The sequence below is a fragment of the Pteropus alecto genome, unplaced genomic scaffold (assembly GCF_000325575.1).
Source record: "Pteropus alecto unplaced genomic scaffold, ASM32557v1 scaffold395, whole genome shotgun sequence".
NCBI lineage: Eukaryota > Metazoa > Chordata > Mammalia > Chiroptera > Pteropodidae > Pteropus > Pteropus alecto.
Window position 1 is genome coordinate 604,311 of NW_006438643.1, and position 15,029 is coordinate 619,339.

Sequence of the window (15,029 nt, forward strand, 5' to 3'; positions counted from 1 at the left end):
CATTTGTTATCCCTGTTATGGTCCCTTGTGGTTTCCCTATACTGTGCCTATACTTTGTCATAGTTTAAGGGACCCACTTGAGTTTGCCACTATTTTTTCCAAAACTTTGATTAATATATTCAATAAGCAGCTTTACCTTTTTTTTCAGATTTCTGCATTTAAACCTAATTTTATTTAATTATATGCCATACATAACATATGGCACTTAACATGTATACATATGTGTGTTCATATATATGCACATAATATGTATATATACACATTATAAATATACGATTTTACTGGTCTTATGGTTTACTTTTGCCATAGGTGGTTTTGTCTTTGAACTCAAATTTCTCAAAGGCTTTTGAACTACACTCAAATATGTCTCGAAGTAGCTAATTTTGTAGTTACTTGAAAAGACTAACACACATTTCACGAAAGTAGAATTTAACATAGTTAATAAGTACTGAAAGCACAATCAACATTATTAGTTAACAGGGAAATGAAAATTAAAACTACAATGATCAGTTACCTATTCTCACTGACCAGAGTAGCTAAAATTAAAAAGACCCCAAAAACCAAATGTTGGTGAAAATATGGAACAATTAGAACTCTCGTACTTTGTTGGTAGCAGTATAAAATCATTAAGCCACTTTGAAAACTGTTGGGCTTTTTCTCTAAAGTTGGCACCTGGAAAATGGAAGGGTCTGCAAACATCTGAAATTTTTACAAGTTTTTTTTTTTGACCAGGATAATATCAAAACTCTGACTAAATATCATGAGTTATGGATTGATAAACCCATTGGTACAGATTCAAGAAGATATTGTATCCGGATTCAATTTCATAAATGTTTACTTCTTTGTTAGACTTAGTATCTCTGCTCCCAAGGTGCTGGTAGATAATGAAAGTTACAGATTAACATCTAATATCAAATGAGGAAGCCTGATTTCTATACTCTGTAAATTATCCTGCAACACATAAAAGTTTCCAAAAGAGAAAGAATATCTGGGAGAGTAAGAGAGGTTTGTGGAAAATGGTCTTATCTCGGAATATTTAATCTAATAGAATATAATTAATGCTAGAATCATCATATTTTTCTCTTGTCATCATTTCCTCAATTATTTTTCCTTTTGCATATATGTATTTTTTTATCATATCACATATATTTTCTATTAAGCCTGCTTGTAAATGCATTTAATATTATCAGATACTAGTAAATTCATGCCATATTTAACACAAACATAAACATGCACACGTACATACACATACACACAGCTTCATACACAAATTAATACTCAAACAGAATACAGATATTTATAGAAAAATGGGGCTGTGCTTTAGGGCAGTATTAATTTGACACAACCACAAGAGTGAAATGGGAAGTTAGAAATTGGGCATTCAGAGGCTGAATGTAAAAATGTATGCAGGAACTGCCCTACTGCTGCATATAATGCTTGGGGCAAGCATTTTTGTGGAGTCACTGATAATTTGACTAAAAACTGTGTTACAAAATTCAGGGAACTATACAATATATAATAATTTATCTATGATTTAGAATAATGGGTAGAAATGAATTAATTATATATTTGATTGTTGTCTAATTACTACACATAAAGATTCTTTCCGGGGTCCAGGCACTTTCTTATTTCTGTTAAGTTTCATGAACTCTCTATTCATGTTTTTTTTTTATTTTTATTGTCAAAACAGGCCATTTCTGGACATTTTATTTCTGCTACAATAGAAGGTATTATTAGCACTATTATTACTTAGAAAGTCGTGGCTTTTCAAGACCATATAGATCATCTTGCCTCCAGCATTTCCAAATTCTATTTATTTAATGCTGATTGCATCATTAGTGTGCTGTGTCATCCAGTCACCATTGTGCTGCCCATGAATAACGGCTCCCAATGACCCTCTCAAAGGATCTTTCCATACTTCATTGGTGATGACCACAAATGCCAGGCTTAACCAAATTATTCAGGAAAATGTGTATAATAATTATTTCCTGTTCATGTTAAACTAAAAATCTTCTGTGCAGCAAAAGAAACCATCAATAAAACAAACAACCAACTAAATGGGAGAAGATATTTGCAAATAATACCTCCATTAAGGGGCTAATATCCAAAATATAGAAAGAACTCATACACCTCACCAACAAAAAGCAAATAATCCAATTAAAAAATGGGCAGAGGACCTGAACACATACTTCACCCAAGAAGACTTATAAATGGTCAACAGACATATAAAAAGATGCTCAACATCACTAGCTATTAGGGAAATATAAATTAAAATCACAATAAGATACCACCTCACACTTGTAAGAATGGCTATTATCAACAAGATAGTAAAAACAAGTGTTAAAGAGGTTGTGGAGGAAAAGATATACTTCCTTAGACACGGCGGGTAGGGATTTAAATTGGTACAGCCACTATGGAAAATAGTATGACGTTCCTCAAAAAATCAAGAATAGAATCACCATATGAGCCAGGAATTCACCTTCTGAGTATCTACCCTAAAATTTTGAAAACATGTGTAAGGGTATATGCACTCTGGTTTTTACTGTAGCTTTATTCATAGTGGTCAAGACATGGAAACAACTAAAGTGTCCTTTGATAAGTTATTAGATAAAGATATGGTACATATATACAATGTTACTCAGCCATAAGAAAAGATCAAATACTGCTGTTTGCTACATCATGGATGGGCCTTGAGATTATCATGCTAAGTGCAATAAATCAGACAGAAAAAGTCATGAACCATGCGATGTGGGATGTAAAACTGAAAGCAATAAAGGAACAACACAAACAAAAACTCATAGACACAGACAACAGTTTAGTGGTTACCCGAGGGAAACGGGGAGAGGTAGATAAGGGTAAAGAGGGTCAAATACATGGTGAAGGAAAGAGATTTGACTTTGGGTGGTGAACACACAGTGCAATATACAGATGATGTAGTATTGAATGACACACTTGAAATCTATACAAGTTTATTGACCAATGTCATCCCAATAAACAATTAAAAACTTAAAAAATTTTAAATATTAATAATGAAAAACACATATTTTGACTGAAGTATTCAGGTCCTAATCATTGCGTTTCTAGAAGGTGATCTCTTTCAATTCTGACTTCATTGCTTCCTTCTGCACAGTGTCATCAGCTTGCAGTATAGGTGAAACAGAGTGGGAAGGACATTCCCATTTATACAAGTAATGCTGCTACTTCACCTGGCATTATTTAGCACTGACTCAGGAGAAAGAGAAGTTAGAAAAAAAAGCGAGCAAGAATGACAGTAAAACAAGACTGAAGGAACATTAAAATAAAAATAAGTCAATGATTCTAGAGAAGAAAAACAAAATTTGAGGGTTAATGTAAAGATTACAAATCTATGGAACAGAAGATGTTCTACACTGCCACTAATCCATGGCTTAAACTTTATTTACTTCATCTACAATATGAAATTATTAGATCAGCATTCCTTCAGGATCTAAACTTACCTGAAAAGAAGACATGGAGAAATGGGGAGAGTTCACACCCTTTTCCATGAACCATTCTGCTCCCAAAACACTGCTGTCACTAGGATATATTTCTTTCCATTAGTCTTTCCCCTTTGTCCAGTTACATGTGGGTGGGTGGGCAGAATGAGTAGCAAAGGTAGCTTTGCTTTAGCTGTCACCCTAAACCACTTCCAATAAAAATGAAAAATCTGGCCACTAGTATCTAATACAATAAAAAATTTTAAAGAGAGCTCAGATTAAATTTGGGTAGTATGTGAATACATTATCTCTATCTTTACAAAGATCTATTATTTCTGTACAAATATCTTTAAAACCCTCTCTCGGATTTGCTTGGTCCTGACTCCATAGATGAACGGATTAAGGGCAGGTGGAACTACCACATATAGATTAGCCAAAAGAATGTGGATATAGTGGGGAATATTCCGACCAAAGCGGTGTGTCATAAAAGAAAAAAATGCTGGTGTGTAAAAGCATAGCATGACACAGACATGAGAACCACAGGTACTGAGAGCTTTTAGTCGAGCTTCCTGAGAAGGAAGGCGGAATACAGCCTGAAGGATAAGCACATAGGAAGAGGTGATCAGGATGACATCTACAATGATATTAGAAATCACCATGAGCCCATAGATAATGTTGACCTTGATGGGTGCACAGGCCAACCTGGCAAGACCCATGTGCTCACAGTATGTGTGAGGGATGATGTGATGTCCACAGAAGGGCAGCCTCAGAATGAGAAACACAAATGGAGTCACAAGGATCAAATTTCTTCCAACAATAACAGAGGCTAGAATGCCGATAGTTTTGTTGGTGAGGATCACAGTGTACTGGAGAGGGTTGCAGATGGCAACAAAGCGGTCATAAGCCATGACCACCAGTAAAACAGTGTCCATGCCTGTAAACATGTGGATAAAGAACATCTGAGCAAGGCAGCTGCTAAAGCTGATTTCGTGCAGGTTGAACCAGAAGATGCCCAGCATTTTGGGGATGGTGGATGTGGACAGACCCAGATCAATCATAGACAACATGGCCAGGAAGTAGAACATGGGCTGGTGGAGACTCTGTTCAGTTTTAATCACAAAGAGAATGGTGATGTTCCCCACAAGGGCAATCAGGTACACAATACAGAATGGGAAAGCAATCCAGACATGTATAGTTTCCATTCCTGGTATTCCTAGTAGGAGAAAGAAGGGGGGATGGAACTGGGTGTCATTGATAGAAGGCATTCTCTTAGCAAGTATCATCGAGTTCCTGTTAAGGAGGAGGGTCTCACTTTCTTTAAGATCTTTTCTTATCAATGTCCTGGAAAGACGGAAAGACTTCTAATCTGTACTGTGGAGGTAATGGCAGAAGCAGTTAATTTACAAACATTAGAGTTTGTCCTCTTTCCAGAGGGTAATTGAGCAACTCTCTCAATATACAATATTGTTCTGAGATTCATCATAGGCAACATTGTCCATGAATTTATTTTTTGTAGATCTTTGAAAGAACTGATATTTCAAAACGTGGTATATACTTACATTTTATGGTATTCCCTTTCATTCCTTTCCATGTAGCCCCTTGCTTTGGGGAAATTACTATACCCAGTGGTTCTCCAAGTGCAGTCAAGTGTTAAAGAATCCTAAATTCAAATGAGAACAGCTGACATATCATTGTCTATGTTTTGATATAGCATAAATGTAGGGATTTGTCTTATGAATCTGATACAGTCATATGACATAAGGGAAGTTAAGTAGATGGTCTCTCTTAGAATTTTTCTCATTCTCTTTCTGTTATGAGACCACTGCTATTTTTGATGCCTACTAATTTTATGGAATGGCTTGGTTTCTCATCCCATACCTCCAGACTCTTCTTTGTTCAGCGATTCCCTGATATTCTTCCAGTAAATTGACCTTGGCTTTTCAGCTGAATTATGTTCCTCTTTCTTATAACCTATAATACCAATAACTAACATACGAAATCACACCTATGTTCTGAAAATGTGCCTACCTTAGGATATGAATAGATCCAACACCTAGCAAATTTAAGTAAAGCTGAATCTAAACTTGTAAATGAATCTTCCCTAATCCCTGAAAGTAATAAAAAAAATTAGCATCTTTTAATATTTTTTGTGTCCCTAGGATATTGTACAACAGTGCAGCATTTAACAGAACATAACGTCATTTATGTATTGACCTCTTCTCTACTAACAGGAACTTTGCTACTGAGGCAAAGAACCAGATGCCCATTTTAATAACCCTCACAGGTCAATATGAGGATATGGTTCCCACTACCACAGAATTTACTTGTTGAATAGACTCAGGATTAGTTTAAGTGTGTGTTCATCTTTTTGTATATGTGAGTGTGTGTGTAAATTTGTGTGTGTGTGTGTGTGTGCATGTGGTGTGTATGTGTGTGTGTGAGAGAGAGAGAGGGAGAGAGGGACTGAGAGAGAATGTTTTATTATGTACGTAGTTGCATATAACTGCCAGGTAGTTATTGCACAGTAGAAATACCCAGGCAAGGGAGTTAATAAACCTCTGTTCTATAAGAGAAGAAAAAAGCATATCTTGCTCCCAAAACTTCTGGAGAGAAAGTTGTCCATGTGTAGGAGCAAGATAGTTTTTGCCGGTGTTGAGGGGAGGATGCTAGGCTGAGAAATTGGAGATGTCTATGGACTTTACTTGGAAGAGTCTCATAAGTTCAAGGTTCATTCCTAGAGGGCAAGGTAATAAGTTCATCCTTTTCTAGATGTGCATGTTGACAAACAGCCCAGTCCCAGAGTTCATTTAAAAAATTGAATTGATGATACTTAGAGACCTTTCCCCTTTAGTGCCCACCAACACTCAATTCATTGAAGATGTGATTTTCCTTTACCTGCTATCTCTTTTTCCTACTAACTCTAATAGTAGATTATTATAGATAATTTATATGGATTTTGAAACCATTCAAATATGTTCAGAAATCTTGATATGCCATCTACTAGCTGGAGATCCTTGGACAATCTTTTATTTTCTAAGTCAGTCTGTTCTGTAAATTGGGTTAATAAATCCTATCTAATATAACATATTTTAAGGACAAATAAGACCAATGCATGCAAAGGACTAGCTCATAGTGTATACTCAATAAATGGTAGTTATTTACATTATTAATCCTTCTCCTAACCTTATTTTTCTTTTAACCCAAAATAACTAAAAATTTCACCTTTAGCACAAATTACTTACTTGATAGTAAAAAGCCCTTATTTATAAATAACTCATGGTGATTATATGTGAGATGAAGGAGAAGTGGAGGGAGGGATGACACAGAATATTCCAAGGTGAATGAGTAACACAGGACCTCACATTTACACTTATTTCTAGAATTCTGTGGAGGCATACATAAACCAGTGCAGCTCAGTTTGAAAGTAAACCATGTTTTTTGCATTGATAGCAGTGGGTGCCTTTCAGGCACCCTCTTGACTGGGCCATAAAGCAGATGATTAGAGGAGAGCTCTGGATATGGCTGATCTGGCAGATGTATTTGGCTTTCAATAAAAAAGGCTTGAATATGTTTCCATAAAGTAGTAGTTACATAGGGGACCAAGAGAGAGTTGACAATCTCTAAATTTACTAGAATTATGTGGGAGAAAAAAAAGATAATAGTGCAGACCAAATGTATAATTTGTACATCATTTTATTTGGATATTGATAGTCATACATTCACCTTCAAACTCAAATATATGAGAGTGGTCTTCAATAGCCTCCTTGTACTCTAGATGAAACACAGCAAAGTTAGTTCCTGGGTCTGGTTCCCTGGCAACAATTTGCTAGTCAGAGCAATCTTCATTCTTTAGTCATAGCAAATGTGGTCAAGCTACTATAAGACTGTATTTGTGGCTTTCTAGCTGTGAAGAGTATATACTAAGTGAGCTGTGGTGTGTGTGTGTGTGAGTGTGTGTGTGTGTGTGTGTGTGTGTGTGTGAGAGAGAGAGCGAGAGCGAGAGAGAGAGAGAGAGAGAGAGAGAGAGAGAGAGAGAGAGAGAGAGAGAGAATAGAGAAATTCTGCATATTACTTGATGGAATATCACTGTGCTTACCTGTTTATGTCTGTTTCAATTCCATGTGCTCCGTTGTATCCTTTTGTGAAGAGAATGGAGAATGATGCTTTGGATCACTCCTAAGCAAAGGAGATTCTACTGTCTCCTTCTATCCTCATTTACCTCTCCTCTACTTCGTAGCATCTCATCTCCTCTGCCTTGCATCCTTATCTTTCTAATGTTTTCTCTCCTATTCCTCACTTGGAAAAATTTATCAGCATAGGCCTAGGTGCTTAAAAATGGTGACTGGAGCCCCTTCAAGCCTCTAGGTCCCAAGTTTGTCTTGTCACATGGAGAAAATATTTATAGTGAAGTGAGGGCATCCCTAAGTCTAGGCATGTCCCAGAATCCCTAAGCTTAGCCTTCAGAGTCCTCTGGGCTTAAACATGGGCTCATTAAGTCCATCTCTTTGTTCCTCCCTAATGCATATGCAGAGAGATATTACCATACCAGATATAAACTCACAGCTCAGCATTGGGGATGTCTCATGAATGGTTAGGAAGAGAAATATCCCCAAGGGAAAGGAATCTGTACAGGGGATGGAATTGACTCTGTCCCTTTAAAGCCATAAACTTATACCATTAAGTTTAATGGTATAAGTTTATGGTAAACTTATACCATTAACAGTGTGACTCCTTAGGAAACTGTCCTTAGCAACTCGTATGCTTTGTTTAATGTAAAGGTGTGAATCCTGATGAACTTGGCATTGTTACAACTATAATTTCAAAAGATGAGGAAGACCCTCTGAAATAGACATATTAGACTCTGTGGCAGCAACTGTTTTCTGACAGTATTCATACCTGTAAATAATAGTATCAACTTTCTTCCAATTCAGCAAGGTTCTCCTTCTCAATTTATAGCTAATGGTAAACACATGAAGTCTTTGAAGAAGGGCTTTCCTGTGTTTTAGCTTTTCTGGCAGAAGGTGAAGGAAACTCCACATTCTTATGAAAACACAGAATGCAGATAGAGCTCAAGGTCTAGACTTTCTTAGAGTCTCTCTGCCTGGATTATGAAGTAGACCTGAGAGTACTAGGATATGCCATAGGTCATAATTTTCCTGAGTATAGATAGAAAAAACCTGAGGGATAATCAAATACATTAGACAACCAGTTTTTTAAAGTTAATTTTTAATTATAGTTGACAAACAATATTATATCAGGTTCAGGTGTACAACATAGTGATTTGACATTTACCATATAAAATGTTCACCACAATAAGTATAGTCATCATCTGTCACTATACATAGTTATTACGATATTATTGACTATAATCCCTATGCTGTACATACATCCCGGTGACCTATTTTATAACTGGACATTTGTACTTCTTAATCTCCTTCCCCTTTTCCAGTTTTTATTTTTTCATTGTCTAAGTTCAGACAAGTTTGAGTTGTTATGAGAGAAAAGGTAATGTTGTCTATCGCCGAAAAGAGATTCTACTTAGATCTGATATTTTCTCATTTTTATTATTTCTCTTTTTGATTAATGAGAAGCTTACTAGGGATAGTCTCTGGTCATTCCCTCATGGTATACATTTTCCTCATTGTACCAACTTTTCCCAAATCAAGTCTGACCCTATCTAATCTTTTCTTAAAGTTCCTTCCTATGACCTCCATTTCTCCATTGTATACTATAGGCTTTACATGGTTAAGTACAAATGCTACTGTGGCCAGTCTTTCTTTTAATACCAAATCAACCTTTTACATTTTAATTCCGTTCCACTTCATGACTCTTCAAAACATTGCACCGTCTTTGGTGATCCAAAGTCCTATTTGTGAGATATCCAGAACTCATTTCCACTTTCTTTCAGCTCTCTCTCAATTTCCATGCCCTCCATGATGGTCTTCTGTATGAAACATCTAGATATGATCTCTGTGCCTCCTGTACATTCATATCAGTGTGCACTGCTATTATAACATGCACATTTTCCCTTTGGTTTAGTGTTTCTACCTTTCCCATTTTTTTCCAATTATTTATTGTGGTAGCATACATATAACATGCAACTTACTATCTTAATCATTTTCAAGTGTACAGGTCAGTAGTATTATATACATTCATATTGTACAACCATATCACCATTGTTCTCCCGAACTTTTTATTTTGCAAAAACTGAAACTCTGTACCCACTAAACTCCCCATGACCTCATTCCCCATCCCTAGCAATTACCGTTCTACTTGATATTCTTTTATCTCCCCATTACCCCCATGTTGCAGCTTCTGCTAACTGCCATATTTTGCTATGAGTTTGATTTTTTTTAAAGATTCCATGTAAAACAGATCATGTAATATATTTTTTTAATTAAAAATTTTCAATTACAGTTAATATTCTTTATTATATTAGTTTCAGGTGTAAAGTATAGTGGTTAGACATTTATATAACTTACAAAGTGATTCCTCTGATAAGTCTAGTACCCACCTGGCACCATACAGTTATTATAATATTAATGAGTATATTCCTTATGTTGTACTTTACATCCTTATGACTGTTTTGTAACTGTCAATGTGTACTTCTTCATTCCTTCACCTTTTCCACCCTCTCCGGCACCTCACCCACCTGGCAACCATCAGTTTGTTCTCTGTACGAGATCATGCAATACTTGTCTTTATGCGGCTGGCTTATTGCACTTAGCATAATGTCCTCAGGTTTATTCATGTTGTTGCAATGGTAGGATACCTTCTTTTTTAATGCTGAATAATATTCATTGTATGTATAGACCACTTTTTTATCACTATTGAATTTTTTCAGTTCAGTTATTATATTTTTAAGCTCCAGGAATTCTGTTTGGTCCATTTTCATAATAACAATTCCTTTATTAGACTTCTCATTTTGTTCATGTATTGTTTTACTGATTGCATTTAATTGTCTCTTTTCTCTTGTAGTGCGCTGAGCTCCTTTAAGATGGTTATTTTAAATTCTTTATCAAACAGTTCATGGATCACTGTTTCTTTAGGATCAGTTATTAGAGCCTTATTAGTTACCTTTTTTGGTGTCATGTTTGTCTGCTTCTTTATGATCCATGTTTCTTTGAGTTGATATATGCATTTGAAGGAATAGGATACCCCTTCCGATTTTTAGACTGGTTTAGCAGGTCATGTTCTTCTTTTGCTGCGTCTCTGGACTGAAGAAACTACCTCTAGATCATGGTCGCATAGAGCTGGTACCTGGCCTTATGGCTATCACCTGGTCCGCAGTCAGGTTCACCACTGGCAGGCCTGTTACCAGGGTTACAGATGGATGTGGCTTCCACTGGGTCCCTGAATGTGCTCTCATTGGCACTGGACTGATCTCCCTTTGGGCAAAACTGCTGCAGGTCTGTGGTAGAGTGGGACTGGAATCAGGTCACAGGACTGCTTTAGGGATGACAGTCAGGTCCGAGGCTGGTGTACCTTTTCTGGTGGCACAGACGGACATGGCACCTCCTGAGTCCCTTGGCAGAAGAGGATAGTGGCAGGGCCATGTACAAGTGGAACTGGAGCCGAGTTCACAGGGAACGGGGCAGCAGTCAGTATGCAGCCAGGACTACGATCAGGAAGCCTATCATTGGTGTGTTGGGCTTGCCTTCTCAAAGCAGCCCTTCTTGGTTATGGGCTGACCCTGGGTTTTACCTCCCACCAGGATCCCAAAGCTCCTACAAATGTATGTTTGTCCATAGATGGCTGCCAAATAATTGTTTCTGTGGAGGGATGTGAACTGAAGAAATAGTGAGAACTAACATGTTCACAAGTTTTTAATCATCATTTAATTTCACATATAATTTTCATCTGTTCCATAAGCATTTTTAAATTTCAAGAAAAAAAGAGTCAGCATAGATAAGAGAGTATTAAATTTACTAGCTCAAGAATGAGAGTATCTGAAATGAGGGTTGGCTTATCAAGAACTTCATAGAATCAGAAACTTAAAATTATAGAAAGAAAAAAAAAGCACCAGAAATCTAGCCTAATTCCCATCTTTTGCTTGCATATACTTCAGTAAACATTAAACTATTTATTTTTAGTACTTTATTATTCACATAAACTTTTTAGTACTTTATTATTCACATAAACTTTTTCCATTCACTTAATTCTAGTCATTGGCCATGTGATCCCTACTTGAATATCTCTATGAAAGAAATCTTGTTACCATCTAAAAGAGGTCTAGAACTCTATAGTTATAACAGTGATTCAAAGTTTTCCTCCTTGAAATTTATTCTTATGTGGAATATTTTGTGCCAGAGGTGAGCAGAGAATATTATTTCAGGTACCCATTCAAATACACACAAAAACACATATCTCCAGCAATTACAGCCACTATATTTACTCTCTCTGTCTCTCTTTGTCTTTCTGTCTTTCTGTCTCTCTGTCTCTGTCTCTGTCTCTGTCTCTGTCCCTCTCTAAATATATATATATATGTATACACACAGATATATATATAACATACATAAAATATGTATATATAAATATATAAAATATATTATATATAAATATATTGTACATTATACATAAATAATTCACAATTAATTTTTCTGAAAGAAATTTCCTTATTAATTTGATAACATTTCAGCATACTCAGACTTTATTCCTTCATAACTAGAATGAATTACCTCTCATTTAATCTTTTTATAATAAAAAGACTCTGTACTCACTCTTGGATCTGCTTGGTCCTGATCCCATAAACGACTGGGTTGAGGGCAGAGGGGATGACTACGTAGAGATTAGCTAAGAGGATGTGGATATACTGGGGGATGCCATGACCAAAGCGATGCGTGAGGAAGGAGAAGAGAGCTGGACCAAAGAAGGCAAAGATGACACAGATATGGGAGCTACAGGTATTTAGAGCCTTCAAACGGGCATCTTGGGAAGGGAGGTGGAAGACAGTGTATAAGATCCTAGCATAGGAGATACTGAAAACAAGCACATCCGGAAACAAGATAGAAATAATCCCAAGACCATAGTAGACATTGGCACTAATACTGGCACAAGCCAGACGTGCCACTCCCATGTGCTCACAATAGGTATGAGGGATGATTCTACGTCCACAGTAAGGCAGCCTCAGGAGGAGAGAAACTATAGGAACAATCATGCATAAGCTTCTTAGAACTACCACCACAGCAATCACACCAATAATTCTGTTGGTGAGGATCATACTGTATCTGAGGGGTTTGCAAATTGCCACATAGCGATCAAAACCCATGGCAAGAAGTATAATACTCTCCATGACTGTAAAAAAGTGGATAAAAAAGACTTGAGCAACACAGCACTCAAAGCACAACTCCTGAAGATACCCAACATCTTGGGGATGGTAGTAGTAGAGAGACTCAGGTCAGTCACTGACAGCATGGCCAGAAAGTAGAACATGGGTTGGTGAAGGCTATGATCGACCCAGATCACAAACAGAATGATGACATTTCCAACTAGAGCTATCAGATACACTGCACAGAAGGGAAAGCCAAGCCACACTTGTGCAACTTCCAACCCTGGAATTCCCAGCAACAGGAATGAAGAAGGGTGAGACTCAGTGACATTGGGAGAAGATATTCTTCTGCAGAGTCATGGTAGCATGATTTTTAAAAGTTGTTGCTGGTCCCCATTGAAGAATTCATCCACCATTAACTGAGATCTATAAAATTTAAATAAAAACATTCCCAAACAAAGCATTGATACTGGAAATAATTTCTTCTAAAGGCCTTTGATTCTTTTCCCTTTTCACTCTCCATAAATAATCCCAATATCACTCCTCAGCTGCACTATAGAAACCAACGCTCTGTCTCTCTTAAAATTATGGGTTCCAAGTAAATACACTAATTTTGCTCTTCCTCAAGAAACAAATATTAGGAGATAAGGTAATTAATATTAATAATAAGCACTACAATAATAATAGCTATCATTAATTGGGTACCCATTATTTTTCAGACATCATTCTTATCTTCATTTGCATATATTATCTTTTACTTCTCCCCACAATTCTATGGCACAAGTTCTGCTGGTATCTGGTTTATGGAAGGGAAAGGTTTTGGTAAGTTAATTAACTTTCCATTGCTTACAAAGCTAATAAGCAGTAAAATCAAAATGTGAAATTAGTTTGAAACTAGACTTTCTGACATTAATCTGGACCAGTCTTTACACACTCGTTAGTGGAAGTAGTGAAAGGAAGGAGAAAAAAATAAGGGATGGGGAAAAATAAGGGATCTAGACTATACAAACTACCTAGAAATCAAGAGCAGAGACCAAGATCTCTCTTTGGGTAATGCACATAATGAGTAATGCACGTAATGAATAGACACCTATATTCATTTAGCTACAAATATATTTTTTACTATTGCTGTAGCTATGGTTTCATCTTATGCCTGATCTTGGGCCGTGGCATCAATCATAAATTCAGATCTCCCAATAATCAATTTTGAATTCAAATTAATCCCTTTGAAATATTAAGCATGGAGAGAGACCAGCGACTGATCTCCATATTGTATAATTTTTTTTATCGGTATATGTGTGTAATCAATCTAAGTATAAGAGGGTTCAAGCTCATTATCTTATCCTTATTTACCTACTATGGCTTTTTCTTTCACTGGTGTCTCACTTACTATCAAGCAATATGTGTGGGGAAAAAGAAACAATAGCATATGGTATTTTATATTACTTGCATTGTGGTATAGAAGGGAATCCTGATTCTGTTCTTACTGGTCCTGTGACCTTAGGTCAGTTACATTATGTTCTGTGTTTCACTTTCATCTAGAAATAAGCATAGCACTACCTCATATTGTTATGGGTGGGATAAATGAGGTTATATATGTGAAATATTCTAAGTGCCCAGCAGATACATTGTCTCCAACTTCTTCCCATCTCAGTCCTCCTGCTGTCTCCCCCCAGACCACTGATCTGTGCCATTTTACTCCCTACCCCGATACTCTAGGTCTTAACTCAATTTCCCTGAATCCAAATTACAATCTTAAACACACATTGCACAGACTCTGTGATCACAAGCACTTACCAAGTTCCTTGTGTTCAGTCTTAGGGAGTAATATGGCAACTGTGAATTCAGTTATCGAAATTTTACATATATATATAAGGTGTTTAGAACAGAGCCTCAATGCACTCTAAGAGGCATTAACAAAACGTCTTCCCGTGTTTGTGTTTGGGGAGAATTTGTAATGAAGTCTCCAGGTGACAGATAGTCTAAGGCATGAAATTAAATGAATAGAAATTCCCATTGGTCATCCCACCAGCTGAAGAGAAGCTCTAGGAGAATCTCAGTGAACTTTGCTGCCTGCTACTTGGTCAATTTTCAGTTCTTATTTCACATAATATTATGACAGGTCACATTTTATCTTATTCTCTCCTCCTTTCTCTCTCATTCTTCTCTCTTTTAGTCTGTGAATTGCTTGGATTAACCCTTTGGGCTCTGTTGAGGATTTACGTAACTAGCAACTTTTTTTCCCATTGTAGTAAGATATACATAACATAAAATTTACCATTTAACCATTTTTTAACATGAGAAAA

General features: G+C 36.5%; 2 protein-coding genes across 2 annotated transcripts; both read right to left on the reverse strand.

The window, feature by feature from the left end:
- Positions 1 to 3,784: 3,784 nt before the first annotated feature.
- On the reverse strand, positions 3,785 to 4,726 carry LOC102884755 (olfactory receptor 52E4). Its single transcript, XM_006915722.2, has one exon. It carries the CDS (start codon positions 4,718 to 4,720, stop codon positions 3,785 to 3,787), a length of 936 nt encoding a protein of 311 aa, XP_006915784.2. The 5' UTR covers positions 4,721 to 4,726.
- A 7,445-nt stretch (positions 4,727 to 12,171) lies between these two features.
- LOC102885014 (olfactory receptor 52E8-like) lies at positions 12,172 to 13,073 on the reverse strand (the record flags this gene model as incomplete). The annotated part of the gene is given in 2 exon segments (XM_025049471.1): positions 12,172 to 12,806; positions 12,809 to 13,073. Coding segments are annotated over 2 exon segments (900 nt in total), but the record flags the coding sequence as incomplete, so codon positions are not given.
- Between the last annotated feature and the right edge of the window lie 1,956 nt (positions 13,074 to 15,029).

Bases quoted from the DNA above. Each gene is read 5' to 3' on its own strand.
- LOC102884755 (XM_006915722.2), bottom strand. From the start codon at position 4,720: ATGCCTTCTATCAATGACACCCAGTTCCATCCCCCCTTCTTTCTCCTA.